Raw genomic sequence first — 16,932 nt, 5'->3', positions numbered from 1 at the left:
TTCCAGGATTACCCAAGATGGCCGCTCTGGATTCCAAATGTGTTGGCAAATGGGGAGCTGCAGCTCGAGGTGTGGGCGTGGTCAGCTGGAGGTCCTGGAGTTGGGGTGCGGTTGGTCAGGCAGGGTTCCTGGAGGTTGGGTGTGTTTGGTGTGGTTGCAGGATCCTGGAGGTGGGGTGCAAACAGTTGGTCTGGGGTCCTGGTGATAGGGCACAGTCAGTCAGTCTGGTGGTCCTGGTGGGGGGGAGCAGTCAATGTGAGGGCCCCAGAGGCAGGAAGTGATTGGTCAGGCTGGGGGATACTGGAGATGGGGCTCAGTCAGTCCAGCCGGGGGCCCTACAAGTCCTGGCTGTTGTCTCAAAATGGCGGCAGCCACGTGTAACCAAACCTGCAGGTACTGTGACAGTGGACTTCCAGCCAACAGCAGGCAGCTGGTGCTCTGCTGGCAGTCTGTGGTCAGTCTGCTGACTGCTGTTGGACAATCAGGAGGTGAACCTCGGGCAGTGAGTGATGGGTAGGTGAAAGTCAGGCGATGGGCAGGCAAGCAGCAGGCAAATGGCGGATGGTAGGCACCAGACAGTGAGCAACCAAGAAACAGATATCCTGTGCTTGAAACCCAAGTTATGGAATGACAAGGAATGCAGCTCCCTCTAGTCCGCCATCTTGGATTACCCCATATACCTTTTAGAATAAGTTTGTACCTATACAAAAACAACTTGCTGAGATTTTGATAGGCATTTTATTAAACCTATAGATCAGTTGGGGAGAACTGGCCTCTTTGCTACTTGCATCCATGAACATGGTGTATCTATCAGTTTGGGGTTTCTTTGACTTATTTCATCATCATTTTGTAATTCCAACATACAGATTCTGTACATGTTTGATATTGTTTATAGCTAAATATTTCATTGTCGTTGATGTTATTGCAAATGGTGTTGTTTTATATTTATTTCAATTTCCACATTTCTTGCAAGTATATAGAAATGTTATTGAATTTTCTGTTTATCATATTTTTTGAGATGGGCTGTTGCTGTGTTGGCCAAGCTGGTCTCAAATGCCTGGTCTCAAGTGGTCCTCCCCCCTCTGCCTCCAATAGCTGGGCCTTGCAGGTGCACTGTGTGCTGACCTTTTACCCTGCAGTCCTGTGGAACTCACTTACCTGTTGTAGTTTCTTTTGAAGATCCATTGGGATTTTCCCACACATTTAATCAAGTCATCTGCCAGTAGGACCAGTTTTATTTCTTCCTCCCTGTGTGCATTCCATTCCCTTTTCCTGCCTTATGAACTGACTAAATTCCCAGTGCTACACTGAGGTTCCAGAGTGGGTAAAAGCTGGTGTCCTCGCCTTCTTTCAGTCCTTCTGGGGAAAGTGCCCTGCTTTTGCCATATGTGTGAGGTTGGAGTCATAGATGGGCCTCATCATTAGAGCAAACTCTCTTCTTCTGATATCTGCTGAGCATTTTTGTCATGCATGGGTTTACCCAAGTGCTATTTGTGCACCAACTGATATTACCATAAGCGTCTTTGTGCTTAGCCTGTTGCTATGATAGATTACAATGATTGATTTTCAAATGTTGGCCCATCCTTGCATATCCAAAGTGAATCTCACTCAGTCAGGGCCTATATTCTTTTTATCTATTGTTAGATTCAATTTGCTAATATTTTGTTGAGTATTTTTTGCTTCTGAGTTCTTGTGGGATATTAGTCTATGGCTTTGTCACTTCGTATTTGTGTTGCCTTTGTGTTTGCATTGTATTTGTGTTGCCTTTGTGTTTGCATTGTATTTGTGTTGCCTTTGTGTTTGCATTGTATTTGTGTTGCTTTTGTGTTTGCATTGTATTTGCGTTGCCTTTGTGTTTGCATTGTATTTGTGTTGGCTTGTTTTGGGTGTCTGGGTACTGCCAGTTTGATGAAATGAGTTGAGATATATTCTTATCTCTTCTATTTTCTAGGAAAAATTGTATTAAATTGGTGTTATTTCTTCTTTAAATGGTTGCTAGGAGTCCCCAGTGAAACCGTTTGGGAACGGACACTCCTTTCTTGAGAGCTTTTCACTTACGTCAGTTTTAAAACACAGGTAGCACCACGCGCAGTCTCTCGTCCTGCTGAGTTCTGGTGGTCTGTGGCTGGTGAGGGACTGGCTCACTTCTAAGTCCCCGAATCTGCAAGTGTGAGGGGTTGTAGTGCTGTCTTGTCACCTTTCCAAGGCCGCGGGGAATCTAGTGAGATGCCGGTCCACTCTGACCTTGGGATCTCGTCTCCGCCCTCCCGCCCTCTCTGGCCTTGCTAGAGGTCTGCATACTCTGGTTCTGGAGCACCCCGCTTCGTCCTGCCGCTGCTCTCCTATCTTCGGTTCATCCATTTCTGCCCTTCTTATTTCCTTCCTTCTCCTTGCTCTGGTCTTACATTGTTCCTATTTTTCTAGTTTCTTGAATCAGGATTTTAGACCTGGAAGGTGCCCTGGGCAAGGCCACCCCAGAGCGTCGTGGGGACACCGGCCCTCCAACCGTGTTTCCGGGAAAAGCTAGCTGCTGCCAGGCCTGAGGACACTGCGGGAAGGCGGTGGGGACCCACCCAGAGCCTCCTCTTCCTCCCAAGAGCTCCTCGAGATGGATTCAAAGAAAGAAAGAAGTCCCACTAGGATGCCCGGACCGGAGAGGGGAGTCGCCCGCCGCACAGACCACACGCCTTTGAAAGAGACAAAGCAGGGGGAGAGGCAGCCGACACAGGGTCAGCCACAACCTGGGAACAGCAGGGTCTCTGGGCCGCACTGGGCAAGTGCCGGGGTGGCCAGGGTGGAGCAAGGCAGGGCAGAAATCAGGGACAAACTGAGTCTGCGCGCAGAGACTACGTCCAGCCAGGACGGAACAAAACCAGTGACTGTTAGAGGCCAGCCCCCACTGACTGCTAGAGGCCAGGCCCCACTGACTGTTAGAGGCCAGCCCCCACTGACTGCTAGAGGCCAGGCCCCACTGACTGCTAGAGGCCAGGCCCCACTGACTGCAAGAGTCCAGCCCCCACTGACTGCTAGAGGCCAGGCCCCACTGACTGTTAGAGGCCAGCCCCCACTGACTGCTAGAGGCCAGGCCCCACTGACTGCTAGAGGCCAGGCCCCACTGACTGCAAGAGTCCAGCCCCACTGACTGCTAGAGGCCAGGCCCCACTGACTGTTAGAGGCCAGCCCCCACTGACTGCTAGAGGCCAGCCCCCACTGACTGCTAGAGGCCAGCCCCCACTGACTGCTAGAGTCCAGCCCCCACTGACTACTAGAGGCCAGGCCCCACTGACTGTTAGAGGCCAGCCCCCACTGACTGCTAGAGGCCAGGCCCCACTGACTGCTAGAGGCCAGGCCCCACTGACTGCAAGAGTCCAGCCCCCACTGACTGCTAGAGGCCAGGCCCCACTGACTGTTAGAGGCCAGCCCCCACTGACTGCAAGAGTCCAGCCCCCACTGACTGCTAGAGGCCAGGCCCCACTGACTGCTAGAGGCCAGGCCCCACTGACTGCAAGAGTCCAGCCCCCACTGACTGCTAGAGGCCAGGCCCCACTGACTGTTAGAGGCCAGCCCCCACTGACTGCTAGAGGCCAGCCCCCACTGACTGCTAGAGGCCAGCCCCCACTGACTGCTAGAGTCCAGCCCCCACTGACTACTAGAGGCCAGGCCCCACTGACTGTTAGAGGCCAGCCCCCACTGACTGCTAGAGGCCAGGCCCCACTGACTGCTAGAGGCCAGGCCCCACTGACTGCAAGAGTCCAGCCCCCACTGACTGCTAGAGGCCAGGCCCCACTGACTGTTAGAGGCCAGCCCCCACTGACTGCTAGAGGCCAGGCCCACTGACTCCTAGAGGTCAGCCCCCACTGACTGCTAGAGGCCAGTCCCCACTGACTGCTAGAGGCCAGCCCCCACTGACTGCTAGAGTCCAGCCCCCACTGACTACTAGAGGCCAGGCCCCACTGACTGCTAGAGGCCAGCCCCCACTGACTGCTAGAGTCCAGCCCCCACTGACTGCTAGAGGCCAGGCCCCACTGACTGCTAGAGGCCAGGCCATCCATGGCAGAGGTCTTTGCCCACACTGGCTACAGAAGCTGAAATTCACCAAGCCAAACTAGAACCCAGCACCCAGGTCCGTCACTGAGCCACCCGTGGCCATGGGCAGTGCTTCCACACTTCCACCTCTACAGAAGCCTGTGCTGACGTAGATGGACTTACACATTTGAGTGACAGATACTTCTTGAAGGCTCAGGGCTGCAACCTGCTCTAGGTACTGGGCATACAGGAAGCTAGGCAAGAGGCGTGCCCCCATCGACTGCTAAGGGCGAGAGCACGTCAGATGGACACACTCAAGAGCAGATGAATGACAGGTGCAGATCAGAGAGACATCGAAGAGATGATGAGCGGACATATGAGAGTAGACAGAATAGATCTGTGCTAGGTGATAAGCTGACAGTCGAGACAGGTGACGGAGCACATCTGTGCTAGGTGATAAGCAGATGGCCGAGACAGGTGACGGAGCAGATCTGTGCGAGGTGATAAGCAGATGGCTGAGACAGGTGACGAAGCACATCTGTGCTAGGTGATAAGCTGATGGTCGAGACAGGTGATGGAGCACATCTGTGCTAGGTGATAAGCAGATGGCCGAGACAGGTGACAGAGCACATCTGTGCTAGGCGATAAGCAGACGGTCGAGACAGGTGACGGAGCACATCTGTGCTAGGCGATAAGCAGACGGTCGAGACAGGTGACGGAGCAGATCTGTGCGAGGTGATAAGCAGACGGTCGAGACAGGTGATGGAGCACATCTGTGCTAGGTGATAAGCAGATGGCCGAGACAGGTGACGGAGCACATCTGTGCTAGGCGATAAGCAGACGGTCGAGACAGGTGACGGAGCACATCTGTGCTAGGCGATAAGCAGACGGTCGAGACAGGTGACGGAGCACATCTGTGCTAGGTATAAGCAGACGGTCGAGACAGGTGACGGAGCAGATCTGTGCTAGGCGATAAGCAGACGGTTGAAACAGGTGACAGATTAAATAGTGACAGAGTCAGGTGGTATGTGTTGAGCGTGGAAGGGACAGATGGACGGATGGACGCATGGGTAGATGATGGAGAGACTACAGAGACACACAGTAAATAAATAAAAATAAAAGCCACGGAGTTGTATCAATGGAAGCAGGAAAATCATTTGACACTTTCTGACATTTGGTAACAAACCCTCAGCAAACTATGAAGAGCAGGGAACTTCCTAAGCCTGCTAGAGGGCATCTGTGAAGAGCTGCAGCTGGTGTCTAATGAACCACTGCTTGCTTGGCGCGGATATCGACAAAGCAAAGATGGCCTTCTTTTTTGTTCAGTCTCTCTCTCTCTCTCTCTCTCTCTCTGGGGATGGAACCCAGGACTCCAAGAATGCTGGGCGAGCACTGTACCAGCCCAATGTGCAGCCCCCACAGACACTACACAGTGTCTGTGCAAAGACAGTCCTGAGGTAGTGATAGTCCAGCCCCCCTTGACCAGGGAAGTTGGCGGCAGAGGAGAGCCACCGGGCTTCCCTTCCCCTCGCCAGCCCTCCCCGCCTGCTCGTCCCTAGGGCCGCATTCCCATGAAATCCACCGGCACGAGAGCCGTTGCCCAGGGCCCCCGTGTTCTAGAGTGGAGCCTGTGCTAGATGGGGCAGTTCAGGCCAAGGGGAGGTGAAGGAGTGAGGCCGGGGTCAGGCTGCAGGGGAGCGTGTCCAGAGCTGAAAGCCCCTGCACAGGGGTTGCCTTGGAGGCCCTGCCGGACGCGGGCCTCCCAGCCACCTCGCCTTGCTCCCAGCCACCCTGGCTGTGCCGTCTTGTTTCCTTTGAGTTCGCGCGTCGTGGCTGTGCAGACTCCTGGGCAGCGGTGCGGTCTCAACACAGGCCCACGGAGCGCGAGGACCCAGCCAGCATGGGCAGCGTTTCCCTGTCCGTGTGCTTCCTGGAGCCCTGGCTCCCTTCTCCAGTTCTGGGAGAAGCACAGCAGTTGCTGTGAGCCGCGCCGGGGACTCCAGGCCTCCAGGCCTGGTCACGCCTCCAGAGCCTGGTGCCCTGCCCTGCCCACCACTGGTGGTGAGTCTGTTCCCTTCTACTCTGGGATCAGACCTCCGGCGTCCACGCAGGAAAGAGCGCTTCGCATTTGCCTTCCGGGTCTGCATCTGGAGGCCCCGCGGCCCCACGCGCTGAGGCCTGGTCCCAGCAGGGCCCTCGGGAAGGAGCGTACCAGGAGGGCTCTGCCCCGTGGGTCTGCCGTGCGCGGGTCAGAGCTTGGCGAGTCGGGGGCGGGAGTGCGTGAAGAAAACGAGCTCTTGTTCTGCTTCCCGGTAGCCCAGGTGAGCATCCTCCTCCCACCACTACCTCCCGCCTCACCTCGGGCCCAGAGTGACTTGCCGAGCACGGACGGAAACCTCGGAACCCGGGAGCCCGTGTGTCTTTCTGCCTGGATGTCGACTTGCCTCAGGTGCTTTGCCCAGTGATGGAAGTCGACAAGGCACAGGTCCTCCCTGTCCCTCTGACTGTCGTGAATGACATCCTTTTCAGGGCTGTGTGACATTCTGCTGAACCACGTGTGCCGTTTCCTCTGCGCTCATCCTTGGAGGGTCGCCCAGTGCTTCCGTGTCTAGGAGCACGGAGGACAGCTGTCTGAGGCGTGCTGATCCTGCCTCTGTGCCCAGGTGCCAGCAGCAGGCCCAGCTCTGGCCTATGCTTCCAGGGTGGCACCCAGGTGGGACCGACACTGGGTCATGCAGAACCCAGTATGCAGCAAGCAGTTGTCGGGCTCACCACCGTCGTCATGAGACGGGTTGTCCCCACTCAGGCCACAGCAGAGCTGAGGCCAGGGCGGAGATGACACAAATCCGTCCTCAGTCGTACCCAAAAGGGACACTGCCTCCAACTGCAGGGACACGGAGATCCTTCCAAGGCACTTCACTCCCAGCATGTCCACAGGGTGGCAGTGTTGGCCCAGTAGCGGGCAGCCACTCAAGACCCATGACCCCAGCCAGCCATGGTCACAGCAGCACTTGGCCCTTCTGCTAGGCGGCTAGCAAAGGACCCCATTTACACTAACCAGGGAACCAGAATGCCACACACGGAGCCAGGGCTCTCGGGGTGCAGCCTCGGCTAGCGCCCCAGAACTCCATGCTGCTGCGTGTGCACTTCACCTCTGACTCCATTTCTTGGGGTCCTGATACTCTCCGTCTGAGGCTTGGATAAGTAGAGGATCCCAAGAGCCCAGGGCTCGCACTCACAGTGGCGGTGGATGCAGGGGTGGTTCCTCGCGGTGTTGTGCACCCACGAGGACCTCGCAGCCCGTGGCTTCTCACCAAATCTTCCCTATCCATTTTTCCTTTTCTACATGGATCCACCATTCCCCTTTCTCCAGGAAGAACAGGTTGAGCTAAGGACACAGCAATCAGAACGAGAGCAGGCTTACTCCTGCAGGATGAGGCCTGAAGGAAGTGCTGAGCCCCAGGAGCTGGAGCCAGGGCCTGGGAAGCTGTGGGTGAGCAAGGAAGACCTGCCTGAGGAGAAGGAGTGGCCTCCGCTGGGACCGAGGGCTGCCCACCCAAGACACAAAGCCGCCCGGTAGGAAGGGGCGTCCCTGTGGAGGGCCTTTGTTGGCAGACCCTGGAAGCCATCCAGAGACAAAGACCAGGCACACAGGAGCCTCAGAGCCCACAGACAGGAAGCCCGTGTGGAGGCAGCAGAGGACCTGGGAGCAGGGGGAGGCCAAGGTCAGTGCTTCCCCTGCATTCCGTGCCATTCCACCCTGAGCAGGTGAGGGCTGCCCAAGGGTCCTGGTTGCTTCCCAGGCTCTGCTGCAACTTGGACATGATCTGCATGTCCCCCAAGGTCCATCCCGCCGGGAGGTGTCCAGAGCGTGGAAACTGGAGGGCAGTGTTGTTCAGAGGTGGGGCTCTGGGAGGCCACAGGACTAGATAAGGTCATCGGGGCTGTGCCCCAGGAGGAGCCCCAGTGGCCCTGGGGACAACGGAGCCACACACACGCTCCCATATCTTGTTGTGTGACCTCCTACACCACCTTGGATCTCTGCCAGCAAGATGGCACCCACCAGAGGCAGCCCCTCCACCTCAGCCCTCCAGAACGTGAGCCCAAATTAACAAGCTGAACAGACCCCTGTAACTTGCTCGGCCTGTGGTTGTGTGTTCTGAGCAACAGGCTTGGACAGAGTCTAAGTTGAAAGAAGGTCGAGGGGGTTTCCACGAGGCAGTGTGAAGAGGCGGCCACCAGAGGCGCGAGCTCACGGTGGCATTTCCTTCTCCAAAGATGCCTGGCACCTATGATGCTCTCCAGGGACTCCATCCATAGGGACCCGCAGGGTCACGTGGGGGCCAGCACAGAAAGGCCATCACGCACAGAGGGCCAGTGGGCCTGCTGTGACACGCCTCCCAGGCCCAGCACACCACTTGCATCCTCCCCGAGGGCCGAGAGCTGGCCTTCGAGCCACTGCACCCTGCAGCGGGCATTCAGGCCCAGGAGGGGCTTGCTGCTGGGGAACAGCCCACCGAGGAAGACTGCCTCTGCAGCCCTGGGGAGGCCACTTCCCAGGACACAGGCCTGCGCAGAGCTCTGAGCGACAGCAGGCCCTCAGGGTGCTGTCCAGGCCTTGGAGAAGCCTCCTCGTTTGACAACCTGCCTTACAGTGCGAACTTCCAGACAAGGAAGAGGACATGGGGTCCACAGGGGCTGTGCACTGGAGAGGAGAGACCTGGAGGACACAGCACCCCGTCAGGGCTGCACCTGGACTGTCCCCAGGGCACACTGTCCAAGGCCGGGCCCGTGCGGCCAGTTCAGAGGTGGGCTCCTGGGAAGTGCCTGGGTCATCAGGGCTCTGACCGCACCATGGGTTGATGGGTTGGTGGGTTTGTAGCTACGGGATTCCAGGGAGGTGCGGGAGGCGTGGGAGGTGGGCCTGGCTGGAGGGAGCGGGGCACTGGTCCCTCCCTTCCCTCCTCTCTCTCCCTCCCCTTTCCCCTCCTTCAAGTGGCCTTTCTCGGGTCTATGTCATGGTGGTGGAAAGCTGGACCCCACCGCTCCTGAGGCCACGGACAGTACCCCCCCCACCTTCGTACACCTGCGATGAAGCTCAGCTTATAAACTAGGCAATTGCAATAAAGAACAGGAATAATGAAAAGAACTTTTTCCTTCTTTGCAGCTAAACAGAGGTTTTGTGTTATATAGATCTTAGTAACCCCAGCATCTGATTTTGTCTTTCCTTATTAAGTCAAGAATTTTTCATCTTTTCAATTAAAGAAGCACTTTGACTTCTCTTCAGCCTGTCTAAATCACCAGCACCGTGCTTCCCAACTGGGGGCCATGACAGAGCGAAGTCACTGGGCTTGAACACCTCGCTGACACTGTGCCCGTAAGTGTCACAGTGGAGACGACTGACGGCAGGTGAGGTATTCAGCATGGAAACATCACACACAGGCAATTCACCTCTCTGGCAGGACAAAGTGGGACAGTGAATGATTTCATCAGGAGACACAAAGTGGCACAATTTAAAATTCATAAATTGTTTATTTCTGGGATTTTCCCATTTAACATTTTTGAACCGGGGTTGATCGAGAGTAACTGAAACTGCAAAAAGAGAAACGTCAGATAATGAGAGGCTACTTAATGTGACTGCAGACTGAGAAGGGTAAGGAGCAGGTGCACAGCCCGTGGGGTAGAAGGGAAGACACACAGGGCCACATCGGTGGGTGAGGTGCTGCTGTGAGCAGAGGGGTCCTGATGGCTGGGGTGTGCCACAGGGTATGCAGAGTGACCAGCCAGCTGTGCCTGTCTGGATGGCAGCCAGACTGCAAGTGGGAGCCCAGCTGAGCGGAGATTCTAGGAGCCCAGAGCAGGCAGCACAGTGTGGCTTGAGAGCACAGAGCACAAACCACACGGGCAGCTGGCACTGAGGGGCTGGCGACCTCTGAAGACAAACAGACCATCCCGAGCTTGAAGCCTTGCTGGCAAAGGCCTTCCAGGACGTGCCCTGTCCGCCATTGCCAGAGCTGGCCTGGAAACGACAATCACGCGGGGTCCCGAGCCAGTGGGAAGGGGCGGAGGGAGAGAGGGTGGACACAGAAAAAGCTGGCTGCCCGGGAAGCCCGTGACCACGGCAGCAGGGCACGTGGAGATCACAGACAGAAGAAGGAGTGCGGCAGGGGTGGAGGCCCATGTGGCGGGACAGCCCCCACGCCAGCTCCCGGAGACACACGGTCCTTTCCCCAGGGTCAGCCAGGCTGCTCGCTAGAGCTGTGATTGCCAAAGCGTGCACCAGGCAGCCTGGCGCCACAGCAGATTCCCAGTACTGCGGAATATTTTCAGTTGCCCAGGGAGGTCCAGCAGAATTGTCTGCAAGCTGGACACCTGCGAACTCCAATCAGCTCCACCGGCTACGTTCCTCTCAAAGACATCCTGTGTGAAGCTGGTCTGGGGGCTGCTTTTCGCTGCTGGTGGGTAGTAGTAACTGCGGTGGCTTGAGAATAAAGCTAAGGTAGCATGCGCTGGCCAGGGTGCGGCTCGATGCAGGGCACCTGCCCACAGGAGGCCTTGGGTTCCACTCGGCACCACACACACAAAACAGTATGCGTTTCTGTTTATCTTCTGTGGATTCTTTTCCAAACAGTGGACTACCAGGTTGTTCACACACAACCACTAGGTACTCCTTGTAGTCTGAGCACAGAAACTGCCGTCACCACCCTGAGCTCAGAGGGCACCCCCACGGAGCAGGATGGCAGAAGGACCCTACATGGCTGTTCAGGGCAGTGCTGGGAAGTCTGAGCACCTGGCAGGCCAGGGGCGGGTGGCGGCTGCTGTCTCTCGAACCCTGGATGCACCACCACCAGCACCAGCTCGCTGCCCTCCCTCCGGGGTCCCTCAGCCAGGCTCCAGGCGAAAGGTGAACCGTCTGTGTCTGGAGCCCTAACTTGCCCGCCAGGAACGGGGCTTCCAAGCTCAGCAAACAGGGAATGCACTGCCCCACTAAGCTAACAGCCCACCAGCTCGTGCTCTCTGCCCAGTCCCCAGAGCTCTGGAATGAGAGGCAGAGCCTTCTTTCCCCAGGGAGGCTGTTCTCGAAGGAACCTGCCCCAGGCCTCCCAGCATCCAGCAACCAGGGTGGGGTCGTCTGTTTCAGCAGACCCTTGGTAGGTCTCTCGAGGTTCAGCTCCAAAGCCACCCCTTTTAAGGGGGCTTCTCAAGTGCCCTCTCTCCAGTCACCTCTGCCCTTTCCCCTGCTGGTTTCAGGGGTCTCACCCCCTCCCTGTCTGCCAGGTCAGAAGTGGTCCCCACATTTGCATGTGGCTCACAGAGAAGTCCGTGGGGACAGGGACAGGTCTTGCTTGTCTTCCAGCACCCACCCCGCCCCATGACCAGGGAACAGTGCGCCATCCAGTCCCCAAGTGTATGCCCCGCTGAGGACGCTGTGCCTGATGGGCAAGAACAGCAGAGGGCGCTCCAGGGAGGACCCCCCACCGCCCCCGCAGCCGCACCAACGCAGAGGGACCTCCAGGCACAGTAGTGCCCGGTCAGAGGCCGTGCCGGCTGGAGGGTGCCGAAAGCCAGGCTGCTCAGGGGCCAGTGCTCATAAACAAGGAGGGGAACGAAGGAAGAGCCCCTCCCAGCACGGAGCGCCGCGGGGAGCCTGCTGGGAGCCCCAGCCGCGCCTGCTCCCTGTGCTGGAGGCACTCCTGATCCAGGTGCAGCCAGCGAGCGCTCAGAAGCGCGGAGGCCGGGGTGCGCTCTCACCTGGCTCTCAGCGCTGCTCTCACGGGCCTGTGCTCAGAGGCGCCTGCCAGCTCTTGGCGCCTCTACCCGCCGCACAGAGCTGGGCCCCGAGGGAGGAGGTGGAAGAGAGATTTGCAACTGGCTTCGGAAGCCCAGGGACCGGAGGGGAGACCTGCGGAGGCAGTGCCACCTGCCCTGCACAGGGTCACCGCCGCCATGCGTCCTGCTGATGGGCCTGGCCACTCTCCTTTGTGTGTGCAGAGCCACAGAGCTGGTGTCCCCCACCAGGGCTCTAATCCCCAGGCCCCAGCGCTGGGGAGGCAAAGGCAGTGGGAACCTGCCTGCCTGGGCTCAGGCCCCCCCACGCCCCACAGCCAGGTTCCCCCAGTAATGCGATAATTGGGTGGGATTTTCGTTAAGAGAGGGAAAGTCCAGAGTGCGGAGAGCCAGCTCCCCTCCCTGCCTCGGTCTGGAATCCTTCCCTGTGAGGGTGGGGGGCATGCAGTGACTCAGAGGAGGGGGGTGGCTGGGCCGGGCATGCTTAGACTGAACTGATCTCAACGTGGTGTGGAGGAAAAGGAACTTTTGTTAAAAGAGATAGCTCTCACTTTGAATTCTGGAAGGGGCTCCTGACAGTCACCCCTGGGGCCAGAATCTGGAGGACCATGGCATTTCCAACCCCACTGGCTCCCATGCAGGTAGGAAACCAAGGTGGAGAAGGGCAGGGAGCGGCCACTGTGGGGTGTGGACTGCCTCTGGTTCTCCAAGCCGTGCTAACCCTAGGGGGACCACTAAGCCAACTCCTGTGAGAGCCAGCCCTGTGCCCACGACCTCCGAGGACCCCCACATGACACTCTGCAAGCCACACAGGGAGGTAAGCCTCAGGCCCAGGGCTCTGGGGAGCATCCACAGCATTAGGGAGCCCAAATTGTCCTCTCTGGCTGCATTGCTGCCCTTGATGGCAAACCCTTGACCTTCTCTCTCAGTTCAAAATGCTGGTAAGAATTCTGCATTATGTTATGTCGCAGCTCTGCTGTGATGAGGGCCGGGGCTGGGGCGGAGGCCCCCTGAACTGTCAGGCTGTCAGCTGCCCCTGGGAGGCTTGGGTTTCCCCTTCCCAAAGCACAAAACTCCCCAGTCTTTCTGGGCTACTCTGAGCCTGCAGATGGACTTGACACTGAGGAGCAGTCCAGTCCTCTGTTACCTTGGGCAAGTCACTCTCCCTGTCCATCAGCAAAATTACCTAAATTGTCAGGAAGTCTCTCCTGAAGAGGTCACGGCCCTAAGCAGGCAGGACGGTCCCAGTGACCAACTGCTGCGCCTCACCCGACTCTACCCCAGAGGCTTCTCTGGGCCAAACAACCCGATTTCCTAAGGGACCTGCAGAGGCTGGGCTGCACCTGGATCACCCACACAGCTCCCAGCCCGGAGGATGCAGCTCATGGGATGAGGCTGCAGGCAGAGTTGCAAGGAGCAACCCAAGGGGTCTGCCCCAGACAAACATTTCCCTGGACAAGGTGGTGCATGAGGGAGCAGCCCCACTACTGTGAAAGCGAGAGAGGGTGCGGCTGAGCAGGAACCAGTGGGGGACTATGTGTCCCACCATGAGCGAAAGGCGCGCCGGGCGGGAAATCCAGGAAGCGGCCCAGGAATCCTGCGGGGCGCGGTCCAGGTGCTGCAAGGGGGCGCCTGGGGACTACACAGCACCGAATCCCGGCGGGCGCGGAGGTCGGAGAAGGTTCCAGCCGGCTTACGCACACACTCCAGTACCCCGCGCCCACCTGGACACCCCAGCACTCTGGGCACCGCCGACCGCATCCGCACATCCGTAGCACCCCAGTGACCCGAGCACAGCTCAGCCCCTCGCCTATACATCCGGACACTCCTGCACCCCGCACACACCCTCAGCACCCCTGCGTCCCGCGCGCTCCCACTCACCCCGGCACCCGCGCACCTACGGCCACAGGAGGGGCCAGCGCCTCAAGGCTCCAACGCCCAGGGCCGCGCCCGCCCCCTGCCCGCCCCGCCCCAGCCCCAGTCCCGGCGGGCGCCCCCCGCGGCGCTGCCCCGCCCCCGCCGCCCCGCGCCGCCCCGGGCCTCGGCCCGCCGCCCGGCCGCCTGCCCACCTGGCGCAGCGCCGCCCTCGGAGCCCGCGCACCGGTGCACACCCGTGCACACCCGTGCACCCCGCGCACCCCGCGGCCGCAGGAGGGCCCAGTGCCGCCGCCTCTTCTGCAGCTCCCTGGGCCCGGCCCGCCCGGCGCCCTCGCTCTCGGGGCGGACTCCGGCCCTGAGTTCCCAGCTTGGCAATGGCTCCGCTCGGATACTTCTTAGTGCTTTGCAGCCTGAAGCAGGCGCTGGGCAGCTACCCGATCTGGTGGTGAGTGAGCCTCCTCGAGTTCGCGCTGGCCCGGGTGCTGCCCTAGAGCAGCCGTCCCTTCGGACAGGGCCCCTGCGGACGGTCCGCGCGAGGATAGCGGGCGGGTTCTTCCTTGTCTCCACTGGGACCTGTTCGGTCAGTGCGTATCGGAGTTCTGGAGTCAATGACCCGCCCTGGGTATAGGAAGCGGAGAAGGTTCCAGCTGTCCCGGCATGGGCGTCGGGAATAGGACAGAGGCGAAAAGAGGGTCAGTGTAGACGGCACTAACGCCCAGGCGACGGGCGAGGGAAGAGGACAAGCGGGAAGCAGCTCCGGGAAGAGGGAGAATCTCCAGAGACTCCTTTAGGGTCTCTCTCTCTCTCTCTCTCTCTCTCTCTCTCTCTCTCTCTCTCTCTCTCTCTCTCACACACACACACACACACACACACACACACACACACACACTTTAAAACAAAGTCAGTGAGACAAGACTGAACAGCTCGGAGCAGTGCAGTTACGTAAAGACAGCCCGGACCCGGCGGGGAGTGGCGGGGAACGGGCACTGGAGCCAGCTCTGAGCCTCGCACGCCACCCGCCTCTGTCGGTGTGGGGGTCCCCAGGGACACTCTGTGAGCCCGCTGCCTGCATCTGCCTAGCAATAGAGGCTGCTGGAGATTGGGATAGAGCCATGGTTTAGAGCGCGAGAGGCTCGGGGCTTCCCATCAGAGGGACGCATGCTGTCTGACCCATGCCAGACAAGGCACACTGCTGTGAGACCCTGCTCGACTTGGGGGTGGGAGTGCAGATAAGCCAAAAGCAAGGTCTGCGTCCTCCTGTCTTCAGTCTCTGCTGCACCTATCCTAAAGGGAGGGGAGTAAGGGCGACCCTTCCCCACGGCGATTCCCCAGGGCTCGCCCGCCATCTGCCAGGGTCATCCCAGCTCGGACGCCAGGACGCTTTCAGATGCCCAGAACCGAGGAACACGAGTGGGAGGGATGCGCCAAGGGTCTGGGAAGCGCCGCTGGTGAGACCCAGTTGGACGGAAGCCTCCCCACAAACATTCCCACTCTCCCCCCAACCCAGGAACAACCCTCCGACGGCTTGCCTAGAATTATAATAATTACGCCGAAGGGAAGCGGGGAGACGGAGCGAGCCCGAGTACATCTAATCCGATAATAATTTTTCTCTTCGAGATGGTTCAAGAGAGGAGCCGGGGAGCCTGAGGTGGGGACGCGGGGCCAGCGCAGCAGGGCGGGGAGGGAGGCTGGGCCGCTGGGGTCTCCGAAGCGGCCTGGAGAGGCTGCAGGGTTAGCAGCGGAAACCAGATCCGCTTCTGAGAGCCCTGCTCGCCCCGCATCCCAGCGTGGCACCTGCGGCTCCGGGTGGCCTCCCGGGCGCCGGCTGCCGCGGCGCGCGCCCTGAGGCGCGAGGACACTGACGCGCGTCCCGCCGGCCGCGGGGAGCCAGGGGCAGCGCGTCCAGGAGAGCCCCGCGGGCTGCCCGCTCCTGCGCCAGGCTTCTAATTAGAACCCGCCGCCGCCGCATTCCTGCGCGCAGGAGGAAAGGCTTCGCCCCCGCGCTCCTCCCAGGGAGAAGGGAGTCGTCGCCAGCCTCCAGGCTGCCCTGCGACCTGGAATCCTTGCCTCGGCGGTCCTGAGGGCCCCTCGCCTTGACCACCCACCCCAACACAAGGTTTATGACCCTTCTCACCTGAGCTGAATGGATTCCATCCCAGATGGACCCTCAGAGACCCTCAGGCTCACCTGGTATTTTCCAGGTGAGCCTGGAGGGGTGCACCCCCCCTCACTCAAGGGTCTTGGGCAGCCCTTTTGCCCCGGGAGGCAGCGGGTGGCATAGAAGCCCGCCCCCTATGACAGGGGTGGGTGGGAGGCCACCTCTCCACCGGCCACACTCCCACTTTGTTCTCAGTGGGATTCTCACACTTAGCGATTCTGCTTCCTGAGAGGAGGTTCCCCGCCCCCCTTGTGGAGGGCGACAAGATAGAGTCCTCCTCCTTTTCCATCCCCTCCCTGCCCCAGGCCGGCTGGAACCCACAGCTGGGCATGAGCACACAGAGAGGAGGGCTCCCACAGGAAGTGTCTCGGTGACCACGGCCAGCAGTGTCACAGTGTCACAGCCCAGCTGCCTCAGGAAGGCTCTCTTTCATCTGCACCTTCTACCTGGCCAAACTTCCAGTGCCTGGTCCTTTCTGCTTCCCACTCTGGGCCAGATGGATCATTTCCCAGGGGGAGGAAGGGCCGTCTTGGCCGCTGTTGGGTGGGCTGTGGTGGGCCGCAGAGGTGTGCGGGGGGCTTTCTTTATAGCTTCTCAGCTTCACCCTCAGCCTCCCCAGTTGGCTGTTTTGTTTCACCTTCCCTCCCTAAAACAAAGCGGCTTCTTCCCTGCCCCTCCCCAGCACCACACGTGCAGTGCCTATGACGGGACCTCCTCACCTGGAGAAGCACAGCAGGGAAACCGCTCACATCAGGACCCATGAGGCTCTGAAGCTGGTGTTGCGGGGGCAGGGAGAAGGTGTCACTGTGGCCATTGCTGCAGGCAGCCCTGTGGGAATGTGAAAGACTGCCCACCTCCAGACCTGCTCAGGGGGCTTTGTCTTCAACGCTCCATGTGATGCTCCGAGGTCCCAAGACAAAGTTGAAGCAAGCCCAGAGAAACACCATCCTCAGCAAGACCAGAGCAATCCAGAGCTGGGTGGCTCTCCAAGAAGGTCCACCCTAGGCGCTTCAAGTGACAGAGGGGAGCCAGAGGAGGGGACCCGACCAAGGTGTGGCCCTACAGCAACACGCACTGCACAG

The 16,932-nt window shown here is 59.1% G+C and overlaps 1 protein-coding gene across 1 annotated transcript in view; it reads left to right on the top strand.

Moving 5' to 3' along the window:
* The first annotated feature begins 13,874 nt into the window (after positions 1-13,874).
* The window catches only part of WNT3A (Wnt family member 3A), a 41,990-nt gene continuing 38,932 nt past the window's right edge, over positions 13,875-16,932 (top strand). The window contains exons 1-2 of the mRNA XM_079145781.1: positions 13,875-14,019; positions 14,066-14,137. Coding sequence (XP_079001907.1) covers positions 14,067-14,137 — 71 coding nt within the window. The 5' untranslated portion in view covers positions 13,875-14,019; position 14,066. The remainder of the gene's footprint in view (positions 14,020-14,065; positions 14,138-16,932) is intronic.

This window comes from Sciurus vulgaris (genome assembly GCF_902686455.1).
Source record: "Sciurus vulgaris genome assembly, chromosome: 6".
Lineage (NCBI taxonomy): Eukaryota > Metazoa > Chordata > Mammalia > Rodentia > Sciuridae > Sciurus > Sciurus vulgaris.
The sequence above is the reverse complement of the archived record's forward strand: the minus strand, read 5'-3'. Positions and strand labels throughout refer to the sequence as shown.